The sequence below is a fragment of the Gobius niger genome (genome assembly GCF_951799975.1).
Source record: "Gobius niger genome assembly, chromosome: 19".
Classification (NCBI taxonomy): domain Eukaryota; kingdom Metazoa; phylum Chordata; class Actinopteri; order Gobiiformes; family Gobiidae; genus Gobius; species Gobius niger.
The window spans coordinates 10,245,217-10,272,724 of NC_136870.1; the positions used below are offsets into that span (position 1 = coordinate 10,245,217).

At 48.2% G+C, this 27,508-nt stretch overlaps 1 protein-coding gene across 2 annotated transcripts in view; it reads right to left on the bottom strand.

Annotated features, from left to right (window-relative positions):
* Window positions 1–5,680: 5,680 nt before the first annotated feature.
* Window positions 5,681–27,508, bottom strand: part of bahcc1b (BAH domain and coiled-coil containing 1b) — a 38,085-nt gene continuing 16,257 nt past the window's right edge. Inside the window, exons 4-28 of one of the 2 annotated variants that reach the window (XM_079576915.1) lie at window positions 24,622–24,732; window positions 22,624–24,501; window positions 22,374–22,485; window positions 21,706–21,890; window positions 21,475–21,615; window positions 20,645–20,814; window positions 20,195–20,564; window positions 18,668–19,438; window positions 16,366–16,532; window positions 15,748–15,884; window positions 15,437–15,544; window positions 13,983–14,061; window positions 13,717–13,864; window positions 13,474–13,641; window positions 12,527–12,670; window positions 12,236–12,447; window positions 10,953–11,121; window positions 10,654–10,771; window positions 10,103–10,178; window positions 9,927–10,035; window positions 9,736–9,852; window positions 9,522–9,650; window positions 7,829–9,078; window positions 6,637–6,873; window positions 5,681–6,455 (exon numbers count right to left, since the gene is read on the bottom strand). In XM_079576915.1, the coding sequence (XP_079433041.1) occupies window positions 6,252–6,455; window positions 6,637–6,873; window positions 7,829–9,078; window positions 9,522–9,650; window positions 9,736–9,852; window positions 9,927–10,035; window positions 10,103–10,178; window positions 10,654–10,771; window positions 10,953–11,121; window positions 12,236–12,447; window positions 12,527–12,670; window positions 13,474–13,641; window positions 13,717–13,864; window positions 13,983–14,061; window positions 15,437–15,544; window positions 15,748–15,884; window positions 16,366–16,532; window positions 18,668–19,438; window positions 20,195–20,564; window positions 20,645–20,814; window positions 21,475–21,615; window positions 21,706–21,890; window positions 22,374–22,485; window positions 22,624–24,501; window positions 24,622–24,732 (7,310 nt within the window). In that variant the 3' untranslated portion in view covers window positions 5,681–6,251. Of the gene's footprint in view, window positions 6,456–6,636; window positions 6,874–7,828; window positions 9,079–9,521; window positions 9,651–9,711; window positions 9,853–9,926; window positions 10,036–10,102; window positions 10,179–10,653; window positions 10,772–10,952; window positions 11,122–12,235; window positions 12,448–12,526; window positions 12,671–13,473; window positions 13,642–13,716; window positions 13,865–13,982; window positions 14,062–15,436; window positions 15,545–15,747; window positions 15,885–16,365; window positions 16,533–18,667; window positions 19,439–20,194; window positions 20,565–20,644; window positions 20,815–21,474; window positions 21,616–21,705; window positions 21,891–22,373; window positions 22,486–22,623; window positions 24,502–24,621; window positions 24,733–27,508 lie in introns of both variants that reach the window. The other variant, XM_079576914.1, reaches the window with a different exon arrangement.

A 27,508-nucleotide genomic window follows, 5' to 3' on the forward strand; every position in this document is an offset into this window, starting at 1 on the left:
TACAATTTAAAGGCAATGCTACTAGATATGAATGAAAAATATGCAAACTTGTGGCTTTGTAGGCTATCTCTCATTCTTCTGGCATTTACCAAATAGAAATATTTTTTAAAATTCCAATTGACCGATATGTGTCTTTATATACCGTAGTGTAAGTAAACATTCGGCTCCCACTGTATGTTCCAAGCCGCTGCGCCTGGTGCTTGGTCAACGCCACCGAGTTAGCGCTCTGGAGTCAGTCAGCGGTCCACGGTAGAGTCGCTGTGTCTGGGTGAGTTCAGTTGAGTCCCGGTGTAATGAGCCGCTGTAACTTTAGCGCTGGAGACCTGGTGGTGCTGTGTGTCCGAGCTGGATGTCCATTTGCTGAGCCTCTTGTATCCTCTGTCACCAGAATTAGCTTGTCCATAACTTCAGTCTGACATTCATGGGTCTTGCTTGGTTTAGATGCAATAACGCTGGTCCAGATACTGTCGGGCGAGCCAGTATTGCAGTTTTTCTTTTGTTTGAAGTTCAATGTTCATATTTTTCTACTAAGAGGAGAGTGGGCTGTAATGTCCGTTGGCCGGTTGAGCTGTACACTTCAGAAGTTAATTTACTGCGCAAATGAAAGTCGGGACAGGTGTAGGGTTGCAGGTATTTTAATGACCCCTGCAGTGTCGATGACAGGGCGTCAGGAGGTGCGCTCACACGAGACAGTTGCATGTCGCGGGTGTACAGAAGGCTTGTTTTATCAAAATGGCGCGTTCGTATCTTTCTCCTGCTGTCGGGGGGTAGACTTGGCCGCCTTGCCAGTCGCTCGTCATCGCTGTATCTTTCTCTCCTTCTCACACCTCCACATATAAATTCCAGCTCGCATCCTGATCCTATCATGGATATCGCGCACCCGTTCCCCAGCGTGGATATCAGCTGTCCGTGGCTCCCGTCGCTGTGTCCACTAAGGCTTTACAGCATGTTTGACCTATCTAGGCTGGCGGGGGCAGGCGGCCGCGGGCGGGCTGTGGCTCCTCAACTATTCCAAATATCAAATGCCGGCTTCAGCGATAACCGCCGGACCGTCTCTGGAGGGACATGTACAACTGCGCGCACGAGGGCCACAAATCACCCAGCCTTTTCCTGCAGGTTGGTCTTAACTGCTGTGGATTAAGGAGGTTATGTGGGAGTTTGACCTGAGACGACCCAGCACACACACACATATACATACCCTCTTCTGCCCATTCTCTTCTTTTATATTCAACTGTCCGTTACCTTATTGCGATTATTCGTCACACCTACCCCTCCACGTCAAGTTCAAACCGCTTGAATCGCTCTTTTCATCCCACGTTTGCTAAATAAGGTCATGGAGTTTGGTGAACCTACGCCTCTGATTGGTTTGTCCGAGATGTGCTGGACTAACTTTCTGAGCATGATAAGTTTAACTTTATTTATGATTTACTTTTTAGCCGAAGTGGGAAGCGGGTGTGGGGGTCGTGCACCGGGTCTGCTCTCCTGAGTAAATCTAGTACTTTTTTCTTGTTCATATCATTGATTTTCTGCTTTTAATGGTAAACATTGCCCGCTTTCATTCACAAATACCTCTCTTGTTATTGTCACACTGTTATTTAATGTGCTCTTCCATGTCTTCCCTCATGTGTCTTGCATTGTATGTATTGTGTTCCTTTTCCTCGTTTCACCTTTTCCTCCTTTTTTTTTGCTCCTTTTCCTCTCAATTTTGCCATTAAAGAAGCGAAAATAGAGACAGGCATATGCGCATGCAGCACTGAGGTCTTCAACGATAATGGACAGCCAGCAGATGTTCCCTGACTCAGTATTCATGCTCGGTGTGGACGGAACTGCATGTCCAAAAGAGGACTTTTGTTGTAATGTTGTAATGCAGGAGAACATGGACATGGTTCCACGTTGCCAAGAATCCATGATGATTTATGTAAGCGCACCATCTGTTGCCGCAGAATGCTTTGCACAAGGACCAGTGAGTCAGGCTGGCAATGGACATCTACTGTGTCACCGTGAGCGCCCGTATGGACAAGAGTGGAGCTCAGATGAACGATGGATGAGGTGGTGCAGAGAAGGGCTGCCTGATCTGCTTCCTCCCGCTCCGGGTGACCTGAGCACACCCCGGCGCAAACGCACATGCAGCTGACAGCCATTCATTCACTCCGTGACAAGCCGGGGCCGTGTCTAAATGGAGAGCACACTCCCCTAACCGCACGGCCTTCTCAGCTTTTACTCTCTGCAACTGCTCGCCACATTCATCTTCCGCGTTCATACAATAAAAGCGGATACACATTGCGCACACATCCAGCCGATGTCACGCCTCGTATTTAGGCCTGATTTAGTAACAATGAGAGCCACACCTTCTCGCGACACCTTGACCCTCCACAAATCACCTTGCAACGTGTTTGCTCTTAGGATGTGAAAGCCCTCTCTCATTAACCCGTGGGCCGAACCCCCGAGCGCCAATTGTGCCCCTATCTCCTGCAGCATTCTGGGTAAAAGTAGTTTAACAATGTCAACCAGATAAGCCCAACGCAAACCCGCCGATAAGGAGTCAGGGACTGCGCTTAATGTCTGTGTGTTTTCAAGGCGTTCGGTGATTGAAGAGCCGACGGGGGAGGATGTTTAAGAGTCCAACGGTGAGCAGAAAAGGGTACGGTGTGTGGTCAGACTGGCAGGCGCGCGGGGCTCCATATCTTTGCAATAACACGCTAAACTCCAAACATCTCGCAGCGCAGCACAAAAGAAGGCAAACACACGCGGGGCAATGAGTTTCAGAGCGCGGTCAAGGGCCATTAGTAAAGTTATTTAGAGGGAAAAGGTGAGTCAACTTTTTTCCTGTATTGACAAGTACAGCTGCGGAGATAACGTCGGCTGCCAGCAAGAAAAACTGAGGAGGGACCCACAATTAAGTGCGGGAGATAACGTGAAGTTTATGGCTGGCATTTTGAGCTGCGGCTGTTCCACGCGGCGCCCTGACTGTAATTCGAGGTCAAAGGTACACGGTCGATTCGGCTTTTAATGCAGCGGTAAAGCCCCGTCACAAAGAGGCGGCCTTCACTGCGATAACAAAAGGTGTGAATATCGTGCACAGGAAGCGTCAAATAAAACGCAGTAAATATACGCACCCTTTGTCCCAGAAGAAGTCCGCGCGCAGGAGGAGGCGAGCTGTTTGCGGATCTGTTTGATAAGAACGTGCGCAATGAAGAAGGTTCTGTATTTCAATGTCGTTGTGTATCCGCACCTGGGCGCGAGCGAGCGTTTCAGAATTCACTAGCTTTTGGTCTGACCTCTAACCCCCCGAGCACATTCCTTCCCCTCTTTCTCTCCCCCCTCCCAAAAAAAAGCGACGTAAACAAGAATGAAAACGCGACAAACACACGACAAAAAACGGAGCAAAAAAAAAAGAGAGAGAAGATAACGCGACAAAAACGCACAAAAAAAAAAACGCTACAAAAAAGTGACAAAACACGCTTCAAAAATGAGACGAAACGCGGCGTGAACGTGACGTCACTTTCATCGCACTGTAGTTCTCCAGTTGGTGCGGTTTTTTTTTTAGATTTGGGTAAAGCCGAACTGGAGAAAATGCACTGGGTTCAGAGGTCAAAGCTTCTGTGGTTCTGTTGTTTAGTTACAGAGCAAGAAAAGTTTACATTGAGCTGTGAGGAGGTGGGTTTAAAGGCAGCCTGTGTCATTGTGCTGTTGATTACAGATGTTTTTTACGCACACTTCATATGGCTTTACTCACTGAAATAACTGTAAGCATCTGTAAATCTAACACATGAACCCTATCGTGACAGTGATACCAGCTGTGGTCCACTCTCTCTCTCTCTCACACCTGGAGGCTGTGGGATCAAAACCTGGCTCTTGTGCTTTGCTCATTTGACTCTGTTGTTTCCCCGTTTCTTTCTCAGCACACATCTTTATGGAAGTGCATACGTGCATATTGACTTGGATTTAAGTTGTTCTGATGTGTGCAGGGCAGGCTGAAAGCTGATGCGCCGCTTTGTCCCGTTAATGACGCGGTCCCGTTTTTATAATTGTGAATACCTGACCCACCTGCACAGCCCGGGGAGACTTTATCCTGTTCCCTGTGTCTGAGATACGGTTTCCTCTCATTCTTCTCCTTCTATTGGCCACAGCTACAGTTTCAAATTGCTTCCTGCGCGTTACCCATGTTTTTTGCCCTTTCTATTCTTTTGGGCTTTCTTCTTATTCCCAGCGCAGACAAATGAAGGGCATTGATGAACACAGGGCAACATTTAAGGCGCTCACAGCATAAGAAAAAAACACTAGACAAGGGACTTCAGTAAGAATCTTTTAATAAAACATAAAGCAATAAAAAGCAAAGCAATAAAATTAAAGCAATATCATTAAAATAAAAAGATAAATAATTCTTCTTTTGTACAAAAGGAAATGTAAAGAAATATTTCCCTTAAATGAATGTGTGACATTACAGTATAGTGTATTTTAGGTAATCTCAACCAAACAAAGCAGGTTCCAGTGGGTCTAAAACATTTTGCACAATTTTGTCATGATGGATACAACTGAATCCAGTGTTTTATGAAGAGAATACAGCTTTACTTCAAATCAATTAAAGACCCATTAAAATAACATGTTACCATTGAATTTCACATTAGTTTCCTCTTAAAGCTTTAGCTTTGCAGTGTAACAGCAACATTATTCAACTCAGTCAAAATAAAAGGCATTTCTGTTCTTCCCCTGTACATCCAACACAGTGACACTCGTCACTTGCATAAAGAAAACAATGACAAAAACAAGCAAACAAAACATTTTTGGCAAAACAGGAAAAAAGTGACACAATTTGAGATTTGATCCTCATTGTTTTCTCAACACTGTCCCATTGATTGGCGCTGATTGTCCTTCACACTCACGTGATCCATCCTGGTTGCCGTAGAGATCTCAAGTGCATCAGCTGGGCTGTCATGGCAACGCTGGATGGACACAAGCCGATGAGAGAAAAGCTTCCTCTGATTGCAGGATTCCCGGACTTAAATCTGATTGGGTTTCTTCAGTTTTAACCTAATGCTGCGTAAACTCACTCAGGTGCTTTGGTATGTTTCCGTTTGAAGCCAGATAAATATCTACATTTGAAACACTAAACATTACAGGTTCAGAGTTCAATAAAGGACGATAGAAACTCAGTTTCTTTTCCAGTAAGTGTAAAAAACAAATAAAAAAGCACATTCTAAATCAAAAGTTAAATACATCTAGACACTTAAAAAGAGCGTCACCCCAACATCATTTGTACATTAACTTCTGCCCAAAGCAGGTCATCACCAAGTCTTCAACTCCTGTTCAGTGCATCAAGAGTTCACACAGCGCACTCCCAAATACTTTTCTCTTCAACAAAAGGACAAATATATATGTGTTATTTACAATGTTTTTACAGTATATTGTACAAAAACGCACCTTTACACTCACAGCTGTACACACACTCAGTCCAAAATCATCCTACTACCTGTACAAGTGTCTTTGCTCCTGAAAACAGAAGGCGACAGAGGTATTGACGTGTATGGCTTGACAAATTGAAAACAACAAAAGAAGAACATATGGGCACATTAAGTACTGGACTAAGTGTTACAGACATACCCTCGGTGTCATGGCGCTACACTTACATACACACACGTGCACACACACACACACACACACACACACACACACACACACACTCACATACACACATACACACACACTCACATACACACATACACGCACACATGCACTCACACTCAGTGTTTTTGGTCCAGTCGGGATCTGGAGTGGAGGACCAGTAAGCCCCCACAGGAACAGTAAGGCCCTCCTCACTGTGCAGCTCCCTTCCCCCCACACTTCTGTGATTCAGTCTTTGTTATCAGAGCACTGTGGCGGCCCTCCTCCTCTATAGCATCGCACAGCTACGCTCTCCAAAGTGCTATGTCCTTGGTTCCTGTTCTATTGTTGCACTAATCTCGTCACAGTGACAAGATGTTCATACTTTTGAAAACTCTCAGTGCAACAAACTGTCCACGGCACATAGAAGCAGATCTCAAACTGAGCCCGGTTCAGACTCCGTCCTTGCGGTCCTGATCTAGTGCCTGGACTTGGGTTTGTCCGGTGGGGACAGGTCTCTTCACACGGGGCTCCAACACAAAGAATGAGACTCTCGTGCTTTTTTCTGTCCCTTTGTGTGTCGTCAAAGATTTCTGGAAGCTTTCCAAAGTTTAAGCCAAAATGTCGGTTTTGTGACATGACATGAGGGGCTAGGGCACGATGGCCACACCGTCCACTCCTACGAGTTGGCCCGTGGTAGGCTCATAGGTCCCGGCCAGGTAGAATAAGTCATTGGTGCCAGGTTTGCGCTCTCGTATCAGGTGATCGTACTCTGCTCGGCTGACCACTTGACAGCGATGGGAGATGGTCTGCACATCATTTTCATCCTCGTGGCTTGACTGGTACAAGGCGTTCTGAAAAAAAAAAACATGGGAAACTTGAACTATAACGGCTCAGAATGTGAGATTGTGCTGGTTCTGTTTTTGGTCTCAATTACATCATGTATTTAAGTCAGCATTTAATACCATTGTCCATCTAGATACAACTATCTTCATTAATGACATGTACTGTATTCTGTTCTAAACGCCACTTGACCTTGCCATCGCGGTGCCTCTTTCCGAGCCGGGTCTCCTCTGGGTGATAGAACCACTTGACCCTGACCACCATGCTGGAGCTCCAGGACTCCCAGAGGCTCTCCACGCGGCCCACATAGGGCAGCTGGGGCCGGCCAGGTGAGAGAAACACTGCACAGTCCCCGACACGCACCATCTCTCTGCCACGCACAATGGCCTTGTAGAAGAGCTTACGAGCTTTTCCCTTCAGTCCTCGTCTCTAAAAGACAGAGAAAGGAAAAAAATACTCTCAATCCATTGCTTTAACATTTGGTCCATCTATCCATCTTTCTCCGCTCTATCCGGGTCCCGGAGGCAGCAGACTGAGCAGAGATGCCCAGACTTCACTCTCCACACACACCTCTGCCAGCACTTCCGGGGCCCAAGCAAACCGACAGAAGTCCTAAGCCTGGCTCATCGTCTCCTTCCGGTGAGATAGGCCCAAAACACCTTCCCAGGGAGGCCACTTGGAGGCACCTGAAGCAGACGCCCAAGCAGCCTCCTCTCAATGTAAAGGAGCAGCAGCTCTAATAAGAGCTTCTCCTGGGTGACTGACCTCCACCAGAGCCACGTGGGACTAAAGATGGAAATTGTGGCTACAATCTGGCATGTGTTCCATCAAGTCTTTATTAACATGCACTGCAGGGCTCAAGAGTGTAACAAATTTGGTCGTAATGATGGCCAACGATGGCAGTAGTGAGTATAAAAATGACCAACTTGCATCTAGTCCCTTTAAATGCCGAGACCAACACTTATCAGAATGTGCACAGCTCGAAATGTACTGACATGAGCATTTACAGTTATGAAAAAGGCCAGACTCGCTCCTCTCACCTTCTCCATTATCAGCCTCAGGACGGCTTCTACGCACAAGCTCAGGCTCAAACTGACCGTCCACACTTTACATTAGGAGTTTTCAACATGCATGACTGTGGAAGATGAATTGAGCAAATTGCGAGATATTAAGTAATATTACGTATCGGCAATGGGAACTTGGAACTTTCAGACGTTAAAGCAGTGCGCCTAGATGATGTCTTTGTGTGGCTACATTTCTTAACATTCGAACTTGATGGATATTCTGGGAGGATGTGTAATGTCTGTTCTAGACATTACATTGTTTGTATGGACTGTCTTTTCAGACCTATTACAAGAGAGAAGCATAAAGCGTTGACACATACCTGTGTGGGATTTCCAGACCACCTCCACAGCTGTCGTCCTGGCAGTGTGGTGATGTTTGGGGACTCAGGTGAGGACATCCTCTGCCTCTTGGCAGGTCCGGGCTCAGTTTTGGGCTGTGAGGCAGCACTGGCCTGACTCTGGTGCTGGATGTTTGAACCTTCTTTCCTCTTCTGGCTTCTGGATGAGCTGCTGTTACTCAGAGCATTCCCTTTAGAAGCGTGTTCTTTCCTGTCGTCTGTGCCTCCTGCTTGTGTCTTGGCCCCGGAGGAGCCCGTGTTAGTAGAAGAGACAAAAGCATGTGATGGAGCGGAGTTGGACGTGGTGGGGTCAGAGGTCATGCTCTGGCGCTGTTTCTGCTTGTCTTGTTGGAGCAGAGCGCGGCGGAGCATCACAGATGAGGACTCTTCATCAGAGGAGTACGATGAGTCATTGTCAGAGGAGCAGACAGAGGAGGAAGAGATGGAGCCGGATGAGGAAGAGGAGGAGGAAGAGGAGGAGAAACAGGACAGGCGAGAGAGGAAGCGTGTGTCTGTGGCTCTGCGCTCGTCTTCATCCTCCTCGTCCAGCTCAGAGTAGGAGCTGGGGCAGTCACTGGGGTACTCCAGGCTGTAGTCTGCGCTCAGGCCAGGGGACACCTCTCTGTCTGCTCCTTTCTGTCCCTCTTTGACCAGTCGACTGGGATGGATGTAGCGCACTGGCGCCCCGGCTTTGCCCCCGCTGCTGCCGCTGAGCCGGAGCAGGGCTTTGCTGTTCTTTGTCTTGGGAGAAGTCACTCCTTCATGATCCAGCTTTATAAGATACTGTTTCCTGTTACGCTCGCTCAACAACTTCCTGTTAGCAGCTCCGATTGCCATGGCGACAGCAGGAGAGCAGGAGGGCTCCCTGAGCCCCATCTGTGGTACAAGTGCACCAGGTCGTGCTGCTCCTGAGTGTCCACTGCCTCCAAATGTGGAGTAGCCATTAGCAATGCTTCGGAAAGAGGCCACTTCAAAGGGCAGCCCAAAGATTCCTTTCATGGGGGCGGAGTGTGAGAGGGGATGGGAGGCAGGACGGTGAAACAAGGCCAAATCTTGCTCTCTAATCTTCCGTTGGGTTTTACGGGACGTCCCATTGAAGAGAAAGAAGTCCACTGGGGGTCTCTTCTTGGGTGCAGACCAGCTCAGTGGAGAAGTGTTCTTGGTTCCCTGGTCTGCTGCTGCTGCTGCACTGCTACACTTAGGCACTGAGTGAATTTTCTTGGGTCTGCCAACTGAAAAGGTACAGATGAAAGTATGGTAATTAGCATAACGTAACAGTTAAAAACCTATGTACCTGTATCTCAGGTTAACCTGACTAACCTGCCCCTCCCATCTCGTTGTTTTGGAAGTCATTTGACACTTGATAAGCAATGACTAATGTTTTAATAAACGGTTAAATGATGTGCTGCACACACTTTATTTATGAGCCCAGGTTTATTTACTGAAGTCCCAGGCACAGTGCGTGCCCTGCCTTGATGCATCTGATAATTGTTGTCAGAAAGAAATATTAAAACTGTAAATAAAGCTGCGGTGGTTGGCGCCCCCAGGCTGGATCTGTACATGTTACCAGTTAGACTGGTATTTTCCAGGATACACTGATCCACACTAAACCAATAGACGCTTCAGATAATATTACTCTCTTAAAAAGGGATAAATTAGTTTTGTATAAACACACCAGGCCTTTTCTCCTGAGACCTAACGGCTTCTTCGTTGGCTGCTTTGTCTCTTGTTTCTTTTCTCTCCTGAGAAACTTGCCGGCCTCTCCGACCAGGGGACAGGAGAAGAGCTGGAGGAGTTTCAGCACCTAAAAAATAAAGAAGAACTCATTTTCTGATTATGTTTTGTATTCATGCTTGTCTTCGTACATGTTTTCCGACAGTGAACCGTACAGCTTATTTGGTATCCTGGAGGCAGCAGTCTGATGTTTGCCAGAGAGATCCTGCCTCTGTCGCCATCATCAAACTCCACCATCACACTGCCCTCCTTCTCGTCCTCTCCAGGGCCTCCTAAGAAATCAGGCAAGAGGCTCAGGGTCAGGCTTAGACGGAGCGCTCAGAGCTGGGCTCAGTGTTATAGCTACCTCTTTGGACATAGCCCGGGTACAAGCATCGAGAGCGCTCACTCCAGTAGGCGCACACACGCGTCCCTCCACTCAGGATGGCCTCCGTCTGAGGACGCACGTCCAGCACCTGACAATCACACAGCGTTAAGCAGGTCTCCACACTACAACTGTATTACACTGCACTCCATACTCACTGCCTCCTGCAGGAGCTGTTCCAGGGAGTAAATCCTGGGCCTGTTCCCCCTTTCTCCCTCAATGACAACACTAAATCTAGGGAAGACAGGTAAACAAATGTTGATTCAGTCATTTGCACTTTGAAAACAATAACTTCATTCATTTATCCCTGTGATAAACCAGGCCTTGAGAATAATAACAATAACAACTTTTGTTACTGGCAGCTGTGCTGGCTGTCAGAGCTGTGTGAGTTGGCTTTACACTCGCTTCAACGTCTTGTTTGTCAGAAGTGTCACAACTGCCAGGAATGAAACTAGCCGTTACCACAGGCTTCTTCCTGTTTGTGGATCTCTTTGTCCTAACGCATCTCAATTTAAGAGGTAAAATATGGCGATAAGAAAACGTGTTCTTTTTGTTAGGGTCAAACCTCTAAATATGCGCTGCTTGTTCATCTAAAAGTTGTAAGGTTAATTTTTCACCCCTTTTCTGTGAATTGTTTTTAATTCTTTACAAATGTGCAGTATTGTGCCGGAACATTTTGTAAAGCAACAGTGGTGAAGGAAAGTCTTACATGTCAGGCAGATCCAGTGTGTGGACAGAGGCAGCGTAGAGGAGCTCGTCCTCTTTCGAAATAAGGATCTTCAGCCCATCCACCAACATTTCTTTACTTAGAACACAGTTTGGCAGAGCTGCGGGGAGGGAGAACACATTCATGACTAAACTGCTGTGTAGAGCTGGAAGGTTGTCACATAAATGTTATGAATGATTGAGAGTCAAGGTGACAAAAAGGTGAGGAGGCATGCATGAAAAGAAGCTTGCTTTGATAGCCGCTCTGTAATTAAATAGAGTTGTGTCATCGTTTACGCCTACCGGGGATCCTGCAAGGCATGTTGGGAGGGAGGTGCACCGGCTTCTCATTCTCTTCATCCTCATCCTCGTCATCGTCATCATCGCCTTCAGAGAAACTGCTCTCTTCATCCACCTGAAAGCCATCATCACTGAAGCTCTGAAGCAACCGGCTCACCGCATGCCCTTTGACCTGAACAGAAAACAGGAAGTGGTCAGCTCAAACAAACAATGCAAATCCATTATTTATAATGGAGTGAATGTGAAGTGGACACATGTGAATGTATTTGTTTAGTGTAATTACATAGACCAGTCGCTCAATTTACCAAAAGCGTGACTACAGATGTTTGCATTTCCTTCAAAAATCAAAGTAGAGCCATTCAACTCTAGGGACTTGTGAGAGCGCAACATTATGGACACTCGTTATTGAACCCTGTGATAAAACTTTGGACACGAACACACACTTGTACAGACCGGTTTAGGCTGGTCTATGTGAAGATGATGGATGAACTCACCAAACAGGTTTGTGCATGCATTTGGCTTTTAGTAGAATAGACCATCAGGTGTGATGCTGTGTCTGGAGGTTTTCCACATCAGGAAAACATACATTTCAGTGACAGAAGTTTCGTCACTGCAGGGCATAGGAGATTAGTTCCTTTATTGCCGATGTTGGTGTGTGTGTGTGTTGAACAGCATGGGCATGTACAGAGTTATGGCCAGTGATTTTCTTTATGGAGATGCATTTGGTTTAGAGTTATGCGTTTTTTTTCCCCGACATTCTCTTGCAGTGACTTAAAACTGGGGCGACCTCAGGGCATTTGTCGTTAAAATTAATGCGGGTGTCTCACCAACGACTGAAAAACAAAACTGTCAAAGCAACAGGCCTGTGCTGCGTGAGGGCGGCCCAGACACTCTTAAACATGCACCAGCGCCGAAGAACTGTGTGTAACTCGGAGCTTGTTGGGTCTACACCTGATGCAGCCCGTCTCTCCTGAGGTTGCTTCCAAATTCTCGTCATACTTAATCTGTGAGCTTTTGAACACTTTCAGGCAGGGTGTGGCCCTCTCGAATGAGGAAGGCCGCAAGCAAAATCTAATTGCATTTAAAACAACTGAATCACTCTTTTCACCTGCTGTTGCTTTTAACTGTAGCCAGCTCCTGTTACAGTTATGTAAGATATGTTCAAACGCCTTATGCGGGTAGTGTTTATAAATGTAGCAGTGATTGTGTGTCACTGCTATAGATAAACAAAAACCTCTGAGGATTTGTTCCCTCTGAAAGAAATTTAGAAAAGTGCATAAACTTACCTTTCCTAAAACGCCTTGTGCTGCTGTGTTCTTTCCCCCAGTTTCCTTGCTGCTTCGTCCCGCTTGATCTCCAAAACCTAAGCCCAACCCTGGCCCGCTCCAATCGGTCAGAGCCGTTTTCGAGGGCCGGGGAAAGTCTAGGAGTCTTCTTTCTGAATTGGTGAAGTTTGCCTTTTGTCTTTTATGATCTGGGACAGAAGCACAATCGGTACCTGCAAGTAGCACACAAGACCTCGATGTTTAATGAGGTGTACATTTCAAACTGTATGAATGTGGTGAGAGCGAGCTTACCGTGCTGAGTTTGAGCCTTCTGATTGGCTTGAAACTTGGAGGAAAGTGATGAAAACGATATTGTGCCGGCTTGGTTTGAGGATGATTCTTTCGAGGATGAGCCAGTCTTTCCGTCCTCGCTGTCGCAGCTGCCGTGGTCGTCCTCTGTGGAATTAGGACATCAGTATCATCATCCAGTGCTTTAAGTCATTTACTTAGTACAATATTGACTGTACAAGCTGGACTACAATCAAATGAAAAGCCTGGGGTACAAATGACTGTGTGTCTATGTAAGGTCATTGGTTTACTTGTATATGTATGTGTGTGAAATATGTACGTGTGGCGTTATTGTGAAGTCCATTGTACATGTTGCTAGCAGCGCATATGCAGCCTGTGCGCTCACGCAGTTATTGGCAGCTGTGTGTCACTGACTGCGGGGGTCGTGTTGGTGTCGACACGTCTGTGACACACTTGTCACTTACACTGCGTTCTCGTCAACACTTCCTCAGCCACACACACACGCCACACACACGAACACACACACACACACTGCTTCTCTATGTAAACCAACATAAAGCAGCACATATTCTAGAGGGTCGGTGATTTGGATGGACATTTTCAATCCCTTCTCCAGGGCTAAGATTGTTTGGCCTCCTCTCAGAATTGTGGGGAGGACATTTTCCTGGGTTTGAAAAGCGCAGGACAGGACAAGGGTGTGACATTCTGCACAGGGCTCAGTGGGCTCGGGTTACTGTGCGGAGGGCTGGGGTGGCGGTGCTGCGTGCCTGTGGCGAGTCGTTAATGGTTTTAACGGTGTGACAGACGAGCTGAAGTGAGGCTCCTGACGATGGCAGACATCTCACTCTACGCTCTAATGTGGCACATACATGGACTAATGGCCCAGTAATAATAATGTGGCTTTACACACGTCGCATGAGAAAGACTCTGTGACCCGTGCACGCTCTCACCGTGGTCCGAGCTCTCGCAGTAGCTCTTGTCTTCCCTAATCTCGGGCTTCTCAAAGGCGCGCTCATCCTCGTGCTGAGCCTTCTTTGGGTCGCCACCCATCAGCAGCTTTGGTTTGCGCCCTCTCTTCCTCTTCACAGTCTGAAAGGCAGCCCAGTTTTGCTGTGGATCTGGAAGATGGAGCAGACATGGCACTTTAGAAGTTGTTAATGTGTTTGTGACTGTAGTGTTTAGTCACTACCCACCTCCAGGATGGGGCTTGACTGTGTCTTTGCAGTGGGACGTGGATGATGGAGCTGCACGCTGAGCTTTGTGTTTGAGCTGAGTTACTCTTCTGGCCAGTCGGGAGTTCAGGGCACTGGGCCGACCTCTGTGCTTACAGCGAGCTTTCATCTATTCAAGGGCAGTGGGACAGCTCATTACGGTCTCATTTCTTTACACTAATTGAAACAATCAAGCAAAAACAACAGCAGGAAATGGATGTAGGAGTGCGTTGATGAGGATTACTGACCTGTGCAGAGCTGAGGCCGCTGAAGCTGTGAGTGGAGAGTTTCTTCTTGCTTTTTTGCTCCAGTAAACCCAGTCCTGGCCTGAAACAAAAACACACACCGATCAAGACGTGCCATTTGCTTTGGAGCAGCCTCGTGCTGCTGGGTTCATTCATTCTCTCATGTTTCCCGCTCTGTGTGTCTCATAACCTTGATGAGGTAAGCGCACAAAACTCCAGTGCCAACTGTCTGCACAGTTTGACGGCAAACACAGAAATATTCAGCAACTGTGTGAATAAAACTGTGCTGAATCACCACATGAAAGCGAAGCAAAGATAAGAAGAGAGGAGAGAAAGGAGCGAGGGCAGAGGAGGAGAAGAGTTAGAGAAAGAGGAGGGGCTGAGACAGAGATGAAGCAGTCTCAGGGGAGTCTGTCCGTTGACCGGAGCTTCAGGGCTCAATCGATAAACACTAACCTCTATTGAACACTCCTCCTCCTTCCCTCTATCGCTCTCTCTTTCTCTGCCCTGGCTTCATTGTATGCATGCTCACTGACTCTCACTGTACACACTGCACACACTGTTAGCAGCTGCTGTCTGAGCCAGGTGAATCCTACATCCCCACAGAGCAACTTTGGCTCTCAGCGTCTTCATTCTCCAGAGGAGAGAAGCAGAACGGAGAACAAATGCTTTTTTCAACTGTTCTTATCAAAATATAAAGGCACAATTTACAGTACACTATTTTACAGCCCCAAACCACCAGAATAAAGCTAAATGTTTCTGCAAAAGGTAGAAACATTTAGCAAACCTGCATTGGCATCTATGACTCCAGCCATTCATTGTCATCTTCATTAGCACTTTATAATCAGGCTCACCGTGACAAAGCTCAAGTTTCTTTGATCATTTTATCAAGGCAAAGGGTAAGCATGTCGACAGAGGTGGGGCAGCATGTAAAAACACATTTATCTTTATGAGCCTGGAGTACTGCTGCGGATGAAAGTGTGCTGCATATAAGGTGTGAAGTAATGTGTTATTCTATGTGTGGGAGTGGTGTGGAGTCGTTTATCACAGTGATAACTGTACATCGGGACTTTGTCCGCTTGTATTAATGTATTCATGTATGCAGAGCTTCACTGAGAATCAGGACATAATCAATGCATGTGATAAATATGATTAAAAGTGATTAATGATGATTAATGAAGGTCTCATCATTATTACCTTCTCTCATTTATACCCCCCCTCCCCCCAGCTCCTTCTCATAACCCTCTGCATGAAAATGTGTGCGCGCCGCCCGTACAGTTCTTTCAGGGCCCAATCAAGCAAATCATCAGCCATAGAGCATTTGAATCAATTCTGCTGAAGAAGAACTTCTTGAAAATCAACTGAGCCTTTGACTAAAAACACAAACAGAAATCAGGATGAATGAGCAGGGCTTGCCAATCACACTGATTATACTGACGCCGTATCACGGGACTGACCGGAGTCTTTTGGAGCTCTCCGCTGCAGCAGCTGGGCCGGGGGTGGACTTGCGCTTGCGGGGGCGGCCAGGCCCCCGGCGAGCGGGGCTTCGAGACGTCTCCTCTTTCCTGCAGCGCACGGAGGAGGAAAACGGAGAAAGAGAAAGATCAAAGATGCAGTCAGAAATAAAGAGGAAACTTACTCTGGCTACAGGTCAAACTGCATTAACTATGAGAAGGCAGCGGGTCTAAACAAATAAGAAAGAGGCAGCATGACGGCCGTATTGTGAATGCTGGAATTCAGTTAAAAACAAATGTGTATGTGTGCTCACTGGTGGTCGTGTTTCCTCTGTAGCTTGGCCAGTTCTCTCTGTTTCTCTTTGTAGCGCCGCTGTATCTCAGCCAGCTGGACACGCATGGCCAGCTCCTCCCCTCCCATCGCATCCATGGAGCCCTTCACTGGGCACACCTGACACACACACACACACACAAAGCAGCTGATTTAAATGCTGAACACACATGAGCCGCACAGTCACTGGGAATGTGAAGAGCCCAGCTAGTGTTTGAGCAGCTAATGATCATTTTCAATTGACTTTCAATTTATGCATCCGCTAATCTATGGTGCATATTCATATGCTGTTTTTGTTTATCTTTTTGGTCTCCATGAGGAGAAACATTGACTGGATGGATACTCTTCAACAGACACATGCCGGATCATGTCATAATAACATTTTTATTGCCTGGTGAAACACACAGCTGTCAAATGGAAATATGTAAATGACCAACAGGTTAATTCTACATGGTTTCTATGAACGCAATCCTTTTTTCCTCCACAGAATATCCACGCAGAACACTGTTCACCCATTGTTCTACGTGTCCCTATATTTTCAGCATGAATGATTTATTGTTGCATGCATAAATAAAACCCAGAAATGATGGAGAGGCCTCACCGGCTCATGCCGAGGTCTCCAACTGCACTTCCTGCGCAGGTTCAGCCTTTTCCTGATTGGACATTGTTGGTCCGCCCTCATGTGTGCAGTTCCTCCTTCCATCTCTAGAGCGCGAGCAGCCGCCAGTGTCGCCAAACTGTGCAGGTCAAAGGTCAGCATGTCCTCCCCTGCACAGAGACGGATTGTTTTGGTGTTGATTGGTACGTCCCAGAGCAGCTGACTCAGTCTTATAAAATATGTTGTGTGTGGAGATTTATCTCTGGAACAATGTAAACATCCTTTGAAAAGTGGCGATATTTATGATATTAGCTGTGCAGTTTATATGATATATTGATATGTATACGGCTGTTACTGCCTGAACGTGCACACAACAACCCCACAACACACAAGCACGCGAGTGGGAGTGCACAAGAACAATCTGTACATCTGTCACTGTCATTAACTCTGTCATTGTCGCCGCACCGGCGGAGGCAACAGAATATTCATGAGACGCACCTTTGCCGATAAAAGACACACATGCACTGGAGCGCTTTTCGCTGAGCCGCGCAGACGCGGGCCTAACAGTCTGTGTGGACTGCACTGAGGAGGGAGGGAACGGGGAGTCAAGGGGAGGAGAAGCAATAAGAAGCAAAGTGTTTATTGAGCAATCTATTTATTCTCCTACATCTCCTCATTATGGACATGGACAGAATCCAATTTTGCCTTTGAGGAAAGCAAGAAGAGGATCATAGTCGGTGCCGGAGTTGCAAGGCCTCTGCTGACATCTGACATTATTAAAAGCAGTGTGTGTGAGCGCGTGCACGGCCGGGAGACGCAGTCAACACGATCTGGGAGGGTGAGAAGCTGCTAAGTGTGAATGGAGGTGCGAATGGCGAGAGGACAGTGGCAGGTGACTCCTCAGAGACACAGGGGCCGGGACAGAGGTCAGTGTCGTCTCATCTGTCAGGGGCCTGAGCCAATGGCGCGCTCCGGTTACACTGACAGCATGACATCACCACTGACATCACCATGCCCAGTTTAGTGTCCGGGAGGATGGCCGCGATCAATAGCCGCCTTCCGCCCGCAGTATCCCGCACACACTCTGCACGGCCTTGTCGGGTAATAACGGCCTGGCGCGTCTCAAAAGGGGGTGCAGCGGGTAATAAGAGGCGGTGCAGGGGAGTAGATGGGGGAAAAGCTGAGGAAAATTAAAAACCATTACAGTTGATATGGGCACAGTAATCATTTAAGGCCATTAAGGAAGTTTAATAAGCTAAATTCAACACAAAGTCGAAGCAGGAACAACAAAATAAACAATGAGGAAAACAACTCTGGAAATAGATGTAATGGTGCTAATTTGCACTGAGGGGCAGGCATCTCTTGATTCCTTAATCTGTAATTGCAATCTCCAGTGAACAGCTGAGATATCCTTCCGCGTCACGGAGCGGCATAACTGCATCTGTCTGGGATCGGTTTCATCTTCCCAACACATTCGCGGCAACAAAAAAAAGAAGGAAAAAAAGAAAAGAAAACGCCATCAGCGGTATTAATATCATTCCTTCATGCCGAGGCCGGAGACGGGTTTTAAATAAATGTGTTGCAATTTAGAGAACGATTCCCACACCATGACGGGACTTATTGATTTCACACCTATTACACATGCTAACCACGTGCACGCCCATGTAAACAAATGCACAGGCAAACGTGCTCGCATCTCGCGCATACATGTACTGACAGCTGCGCAGGGACTTATGATTTTTACACTTATTAATTCCGTCAACAAGGCTTGCAGAGGCAGGATTTACACACAAGATTACATTGGTTTAATAAAAAAAAAAAAAAAAAAAAAGGCGCGGATGAGAGGAGAAAACGTAACAAAGAGGAAGGAGGAGGAGAGAGAAGCGGGAGGAGGTAGAGACACATAGGAGAGGCGCGATTCATCTGGGATTACTTAACAGCTTACACACACACGGCGTTAGCGCACACACAGGCATCCACACTGGCATAAATAAAAACACTTTCTCTCAGAGGGACAAGGGGGAAAAAAGGAGCGCTTACAGAAGAAGCGTTTTAAAGGAAAGGGTCTAATTAGCAAAGCAAGACGCCAGAGCCTGCGGGACTCGACGCCCGGGCACTGTGCGGCGTGTGTGTCTCAGCTACTGACTGGCCATCGCTGTGCCACTTCCTCAATCGGGCCTGTACACATCTTAACAAACTCACTAATGAAAAAAAAAAAATCTTATGAGCAATATAGGACCAGCGCGGGGCCTTTTCATTTAATCAGAAATGTGTTCAAGCAGCATCTCCTCACACAGCCTTTTACCTTCTTTATCCTCATTCTCTCTCTTCCTTTTCTCTATCTCCAGCTCGGCCAGTTCTCCCAGGATCTCCATGCCGCGGTGTGATGGAGCGCTGGGGGGTGGGGGAGCGGGCGCAGGGGGGTACAAGGCATCTCTGGAGGCGCACAGAGCGGCCGCGATCAGCAGCTCCAGGCTCCACATGTAGGCGCCTTGGAGCTGAGCCGATGAGGAGAGGGAGCAGCGGGACACCTCCGCAGGGCTGCTCCTCCCGCTGGCCACCACCGCCTCCTCCTCGTCCTCATCATCCACCACCACTAGATTCTCTTCTAGCTCGTCCTGCTCCGGTCTGCCCTCGCGAAGGTCTTCAGGCACAAAGACGTTACATTCAGGTTTGGGCGCTCTCTCCTCTGCGCCCTGTGTTTCATCTTCCCCGTCATCCGTCTGCTCTTTGGATAGTGGCAGCTCCTCCGAGGCAGCCCGCTCAGACTGCTCCACTTGTAGGACGTGGCCCGTGGCGGTGGCAGGAGAAGGAGGTCGCTCCAGTTCTGAAGCGAGGCATTCTTCTTCCTCCCTCCGCTGTGGCTCATCCTTTCCACCGGCGGCGTGAGGTGTCACAACCCGAGCCTGCGATGTCTCCTGGTCGTCGGCCACAGAGCAGCAGGACTGTGGGTGGGACTTGGACTCGGATTCAGCTGACTCTGGTTCTGTGAGGATGTTTTCAGCCGCTCGCGCTTCAGAGGGCCCAGCTTTATAACCCATTGTGATCGGAGGAAAGGTGTAGACGGGTGGAAGGTCTGGAAGAAAAGGAGAAATTAACATGAGCAAATCATAAGTAGTGTAGTTTTTAAGCAAGTTTTTGAAATGTTCTTAAGTCAGGCGTCACTTCAGTGTTGCATTCATTGTTATTCAGTTCAGGTACACGGATAGAGCACGTGCTTACAGTTGGCATAATAGACTGCCAGCGGGGAGTTGGACTGCAACGCGGTTTTCGGGGCTTTTCGGGATGTGTGTATAGATCTATGTGGGATATTGATGACACCCTGCCGTTTCCCTGTGATTGCAGTGCGGGCCCTGTCACCCCCGCGCTCTTATTATTGATGGTATTCCTCCGCCCTCTGACAACGCAGCCAGATAAATGTGTATTCTTCCGCCTGTGCCTCTCAAGGACCTGTGAAGGAGAGGGAGGGCCTGTCCGCCGATTCCACTGACCTTCCTGGCATGACACTCGCAGGCGCGCGTATCTAGGGGTCACGCGTATGCACTTCCGAACAGCGAGAGCCCATATGCTTTCTCTGGCTCTAATGGCCGACCTGCCTCTTTAGATTTCACTGAGAAAATTGCACACACATTCAAGGACAGGCCGTGCAAGGGATTGGCCATGCTTCAAACAATTTTGGCAAAATCAAAAGAATACTAGTCTTCAAAGAGTGACTCGTCTTAGGAAAAAGCATCGCTCTGTGCCTGCTTTTCCCACTTTAGGTCTATCCCTATTTTCCTCCTTATTAGGGATGTGTATTAGTTGTCATAAAGTATGTGGTAAAAGCTGGTACCTGGCTCTAGGGCTGGAGGGTAATCCTGAGGCGGCTGTCCCTCGCCCCTGTCACTGGCGCGCTCAAGGCCCTTGGGCAGGTGTGAGGGAGCAGGGCTGAGGGCAGGGGAGCGAGGGGCTGCGGCGGCTGGACTTGGGGCGGGTGTCAGGGGGTTGGGAGCATGAGCTCGTCTGGACGGGGAGTGGTACACAGGTGATTGGTGGGTGCTTGGGAAGATTGCGGAGGAGGTTGTGGTCGTCTTCAGAGGAGGAGGGGTATGAGAGAAAGGTTTGGTGACAGCGGATGTCGAGGATGAGAGAGGAGCAGCTCGGGACAGGGGTGAGTCTTGTGGAGAGTCTTCTATAGTGATAGAGTGTTCTTCATTCTTTCTCTGTAAAAGACAAATCCAATCATTACTAATACTGGAGGATTTAAGCTTGTTGCAAGTGTACAAATGGACACTTTAAGTACCAGTCCTATAGAGTGCCGCTGCATGTGCTCCATAGTGCGCTGCTGCTGCTGCAGGGCGTACAGCTCCTGTTGCCGTAGAAATGAAGAGCGAGAGTACATGGGATGATGCTGGAGATGAGGAGGGCCCCGGCTGCCATACACAGACCAAAGGCCTGACTGCTCAAGGACATCTACAGGGACAAATACAAGCATCAGGGAAGAGACCAGAATCACTTCAAATGTTAAAAAAAATCTATTATGAATTCTGCCACATGTGTACACACAAGTGTACAGTACACACAAGAATGAACATGGTCTTGGTGCATAAACTATAGAGCAATATCTGTTAAACATATTGTAACACACATTCTTTGTCTGTCGATTCAACATTGTTTTGATCCAATTTATCGTGTATAGTTATGGATTACAAGGCACACATAGTGATACACACATTCACATAATTTCCGTCTTGGCTGCCTTGTCGCTGGGAACCTTTGTTCTGTGAGATTAGCCTGAGTGGGCTAATGTTTCCCAGGGGAAGGGTTCAGTGGATGCACTTCCCCTCACTGCAGGAACTCCCATGGAGGGAGGCAAGGGAGGCTGAAGATAATTAAATTTCACAGCCTGTTTGCAAAGCAGTGTTGGCAGACACACACACACACACACACACACACACACACACATCTACCCCTTCAAGCAGAAGCTGAAACATATACGACACAACCTTTAACATTCAATGAGGTCATTTGCATCTAAAGTGCAGTCCATAACTTTTCACTATCAGAAATAAACACACTGATGGAGCACAATACAATTGGCAGAGCTACAGAGTGTGTGAGAGTAAACTGTACCAAGGGGGTGATGAGATCCTGGCTCTGTCGGAAGGACTACAAGAGGTGCACTGGGGTCTGGGGTCAGAGAACCCAGGATGGGCTGCAGGGGGCTGGACAGGCCTGGAGGATAACCATTGCTCATTCCCACATGGCTCAAACCTGGAACACACCGCATGGCCGCAGACAAACAGACTCACTCAAACCCTTTCATTTAAGTGAAACATCAGTACGTCTTTTAAAACAACGTACCGTAAGAGTGGCCCATCCAGAGAGAGGGACTTCCTGTCCGCTGCATCCAGTGGTGATGAGCATGTGCAGACGGGTCAGCACCCAATTGACTTGACCCTCCCGGGACCAAAAGGTGAGAGGTCAGGTCACCATGGCAACTGCTGGAAGGGTGGATACGGGCAAACTCAACTCGATCCTTGTTTTCCCTGTTGTGGCAGTAGGCGTGGAAACTTTGTCATTATCTTGATTATGGGCTTTATTGTCATCATCATCATCATCATTGTCATTACAATCATTATCTTCATCCTTGTCATCTTCATTACTACTACCACCATTATAATCATCAGGACAAGGAAATACGACTGCGACACTGGCAGTCATCATCTTGTGCCTGCTCCATGAGTTCTCATTATGTTTTCTTCCCTTAATATGACTACATAATAAGAGGCTGATACTTCAGAGACATCAGTATTAGTCCCAGTAATGTTAATGCACATCTCATCTCTGAAGGAGAGAGGGGGAATGGAGAAAGGGAACAGAAACACCACATCAAAGGGTGAAGAGTAAATGGAGAGAGGGGAAGAGAGACTTGGTGTGGAAGAATAAAAGACGGTGCAGCTTATTGGAGTGAGAGATGATGCTTGTGCTGTGTGTCATTGCACAGATAGAGTGTGAGTGTGTGTTTGCACCTGATGAGCATGTCTCGCTCTCTGTCCAGATGATGAAGACCCATCTGTTCCTCAACCAGCCTCTTCCTCTCATCCAGGTCTCGGCCCAGTGGATAGACAGGACGAGATAGCCCTACAAACAAATGATGAACAATACTTTCAAAACACTAAAACATTCCAGTCAACTGTTTATTTTCAGATCCAGTCTTTTAATGCCGCCAGAACTAAGACTAATTAACTTTCAGAGCGAGCAGCAGAAATGATGCCTGACCTTTCATGCTGGGCAGCACCCGGCCCTGTCTGCTGTGTCCAGGGGCGTTGTCTGGAGAGCGATGGGGGGGTCTGGTCACGGCCACAGCGATACCGACCGGAGGCTGGCGGACCTCCCCCTCCCCTGCGTCCCCCGGATCTCTGCCGCCTCTGTCGGCCCGCTCCCCCTCAGTCACGGAGCCACGGCGAGGAGGCAGCATCTGCTTCAGGGATTCGTGTGGGGAGGGGTTTCCCTTACCTCCCCGGTCCCCCTTTTCTGATCTGTCTGCACCCTGCTTCATACAGCCAAGCCCCCCAAAAGGGCTTCTTTGAGGCAGCAGCAAAGGCTGCTGGGAGCTGTAGTTCATAAGAGTTTTAATTGCGCTGCCCTCGCTCTCCGTGGTGTGTGCTAAGGGGCGAGGCTGAGCGTGGGGCTTGCTGTGGTCTGTGTTGGGGGCTCGGTGGTGGAGCTCTCTCTCCTCAGTGCTGTTAGTTGATGCGTGATGGGAGCCTTTTCGCTGTTCCTCTTGGTGGCCTCCGTGAGCCCCCCAGGAGAGTGCCGTTTGACCCCCATCTCTTCCCCTCTCGTCTGAGCTGCTGTGCTGCTGATGCCGTATCCTAGCAACCTTTTGTCCTTGCCTCTGCAACGCTGGTCCGGAGTGCGACCTCCCTTCGGGCTGAGGACCTGAGAGAGAACAGTCCCTTGAGGGAGGGGTGCTGTCAGAACTGAGCGCAGCTCCAGTGTGACTTCCTTGGGACTCTGTGGGGAGCGAGGGCCGGTAAGTGTCGCCCAGCACCTCCACCTCCTTACAGGACGACGGAGGCGCCAGGCCGCAAGACTGAAGGTCCGACTGGCAGCACTGGGTGGAGCCGTGTTTGTGGAAGTGCTGCTGATTCAAGTCATGACTTTTGTCAGCTTTACTGTGCTCCAGCTGCTGTTGGGACTTCTCTTTTCTTTGACAGCTACTAAGTTGAAGGTACGCAGGATTTTCATACAACTCTCCACTTTTGTCTTCTCCCTTCCTCCCCCCACCTGCTCCACGGCAGTCAGGAACTGGTATGTCCCCGAGAGGAACATAGGTTGGACCAGAGACTTTGGCTTCTCTGCTGGACCCTCCTGAGGCCATCGCTGGGTCTTTGGAGGGCCCCAAAGAGAGGGGCGCAGGTGGGCAATAGAAGTCTGGATGGGGGTGATGGGGGTGATGGAGCCAGCTTCCCGTCATTGAGGAGCTGAGGTGTAAGGCATGAGGTGGAGGGGGCGGGGCCATGGGGTAAGAGGACACTGGGTGAGGGGGTGGAGGAGCCAAGATGGCCGCCACCGCTCCTTTTCTCATACATTCAGAGGAAGACTCCGTGACCCTCATATCACTACATGCTGTTTCATCTTTGGAACAGCGCCTGTGGCCTCCCGATACGGGTCCGCCTGTCCCGCCACAACTACTTAGGACACGCCCCTTCCCCGTGACTGGGCTGGACTCTCCCCCGGAACAAGCAGTCAGTTTACAGGCATTCATATGTTTAATTCCCTGATTAGCCGCGTCAAAGTCTCTGTAGTCCTTGTGGCGCTCCTCGTCTCGGCTGTGCGGGGTGAGGTGAGGCAGAAGGACGGGGTGAGGGGGGTATGGCTGATGGTGGGAGGACGGGGCCCGGGAGGCCAGCGGGGGTTTGTCCTTGTTGTCCTGGTGCCGCTCTTTGCTGGACGCTCGCTCCTTGGACCCAGATGAAACTGCTTTATCAGCCATGTCCTTGGAGCTTTTCTGTGGACCGCCGCCTCCACTGTCGGTCTCCCGGCTGCATGAACCCAGTGGGTGTCCCGGGGCGGCCCTGGACAGAGGCGCCAGGCTGTGATTGGTGGATAGCAGAGGGGGCTGTGGTGGAAGGCCTCTCAGGTAGAAGTGATCTAGGAAAAAAACAAAAAATGCACTGAACGCTAATATACAATGTGCTGATGAAGCCATTTCTTACGAGGAAGGCAGACCATTTTTGTCCCTGTTACATTCACATGGACAGCAGCACCTACCTTTTTGAGTTTCGTAGAAGCGGTGCTGTCCATAGAGACCGTTGCTATGGTGATCAAGAGGACTCATGGGGAGAAAAGGAGAAGCGAGACTTCCTGAATAGCTGGGGTACCCTGTCAGAGGGAGGCAGAGAGAAAAAGAATTGATGTTTCTGTACAGTGTTGACATTCAGCAGCCCTCTAAACAAACAGTTTATCTCAACAATCTATCAGAAAATGGGGCAATTTTGGAAAACAGAGAAAAAACATGGCCAGTCAAATGTGCAAATGTTGAATTTATCATGCAACTTTCATGATATATTCACATTTGCACACATGAGTTGATATTATTTACAGTGGACAGAGTGGTGACAAAAACCACAGCAGGCTACTACCTCCGGGAGTTTGCAGTATTTAGCTGCATGGAATTTGCTTTTGAGCAAAACACATTTTCCCAAACCTAAAACAAATAGCCTGCACTATCACAGCACCCCCTCCGCTCTCCCAGGAGGTCACAGGGAGGTAATGGTCGTTACACTCTGTTCCACATCTTCAAGGACGATGAACTGTATTGTGGGATAAAGGAGGTCCTGCTGTCTGTGCTAAGAAGGACATAGGCCAACACTGCTGAGGGGGGGTTTGTTGAGGGAAAACGTCTAAAATGACCACAAACCTGAGCACATATAGAACATTTAGAGCAAACATGTCTGTCCTAAAGAGCCTGTGTTTGTGTGTGTTCCTCAGCAGCTGGTTTCATGCCCCACAGAGTGTCCTTGCCGGCCCGTTAATTGGCAGCCGTTAAAAGTTTAACGGTGGTGGCCAAAGTAAACAGTACTCCATAAAAACTCATCCTACGCATTCCACAGTCGCACTGCAAAATCACCCACACCCCCTCTGTGCTCCAGCCTGTGAGAGAGCAAGGGGAGGGGGCAGTGGTGGCCCAGTGTTCATGCTGCAATGTAAATGTACGGTTGTGTACAATCACGAGTGTGCGTGTCATTACTCTGACTGGTTAACAACCAGTGAATCTAAATGGCGACAATTAGCCAAAAGGCTCTATCAGCCATCTAAAGCCAATCCCCCGGGTAATGATGAGTGATAAAACTCAGGAGGGGAGGTGGTTGGGGGGAGTGACGTGGAGAACAAAGAGGACAGTGGGACTTGAGAGAAAAAAGTGGGAGGGAAGAAATGTGAAAACAAGAGGTTAGCTGGTGAATAAATGAATGAAAGACGGTGGAAACACACTAGGCTCCAGAAGAACAGGGCTGTCAATATGAAAAGCTTCCAATCTGGTGCTGTGGGGCGGCTTATGGAGAGGAAACAGAGGGAGTGAGGGAGCTGCTGCAGATGAAGGAAGAAGAATCCTCTGAAAGCAGTGGAGCCGAGGACAGTGAGGTAGACACACAGAGCGGGACAGGTGGAGCAGGCCTGTTTCAGTGTGTGCAGCGCAGCCAGGTCTGTTTCCCTGCACTGGCTGCGCTCCACTCACTGGACCTCAGCCAGCTGGCACACTGCCTTCTGGAGCTCCCTGGCTTGAATTCTTAAAAACAATCATTTGTAGTGTGTGTGCGTTCTGACATCAAAGCTGAGACACACACGTTTGTGTGATAAACGCACACACCCTTGCTCTCTTTCTCTGTCGCCGCTGCTGCTTCTGTGCTCACTGGAGTCCTGCCTCCAAGTCTCTATGAATCTGATTTAAGGTAGTCGCTGTGGGCGACATTAGCGCTCATTCTCAGGGCTTAACTGTTAGTATTTATCGCTCGATGAGCTACAAATGAGGCAGTTGTACAAACAAAAGTCTTATCTCCTTTCAAGCTTTAAAGCTGTTTTAGGAAGAATTTCAATGTAAAGACAGTTTGTCTTATGATCTCACAACACACATTTTGAAACAAGTAAAATGTGTCCCTGAAAGTAAGAAACAACTCTGCCTTGTATGTTCTCAAAAAGACAATGAGAATAATGGAAACTTCAAACAAAACAAAACATACAATTATGTAAAAATGTCTTTTTGGAAATTTCAGGCAAAATGAAACTACACTTCCAGCATTCTGTTGCACCTAAAATCCAGCTAAAAGTTCCTCAGAACAGGTTTAGCAGAAACTCTACAAATGTTTTTTTATCGCCATTATTCCTGTAAATTGCTCTTCTCTTACCTAAAGTGGAGATTATCTGCTTTCACACAACCATACTTTATGCCCTTCAGAACATTTGATGTTTTTACTAGTTTTTACTAGTTGCTTGTAACTTGTAACCAAGGCACCAGCAGTTTACAATGAGTTGAGAAGCCAAAGCTTGTGGTGTGAGCAGTTTTGGAGGTCGTCTGTTGAACTGTCAAAAGAGAAGCCTTCTCACCTGACAGTGACAGATAAACGAGAGCAGCTCAGTCCTCGACCACAAACGGTTAACAGTCAAAAAGAGGACATGATGCGTGTGGATGCGCACAGTCAGAGTGAGCCAGAGTGTGTCTGATCAGGAAGGGGCCGTTGGAGGTCGGTTAGCCCAGAAGGGGCCCTGAGGGTGGGGCTGCGGTCGGGGCGGGGGGCGGGCGGCTCGGTGGAAATGGGGCTAGATTTCATGTGTGTGTCCAGGGGGTGCACAGAGGCTCATGAAACTCAAAACTCGGCCTGAGAAGAGAATGTTAAGAGAAGGTTGAGTGAAAGACAGACAGCTGCAGGACTGAGGAGGCCACTGAAGAGAGGAGAACATAGGTGTTTACTGCCGCTGGAAACAGGAAGGAAGAGCTCCAGTGATGCGCCATTTCGGAATATGTCACACATAACACAAAGCCACATGCTAGTTGACATTCAAACCCAAAAGGGAATAAGAAGTCGCCTCATCAGTGACGCCGCTTGTGTGTTTGGCCTCAGATCAGCGACGGTTAAACTACTTAATGGCTCCATCTTGATCT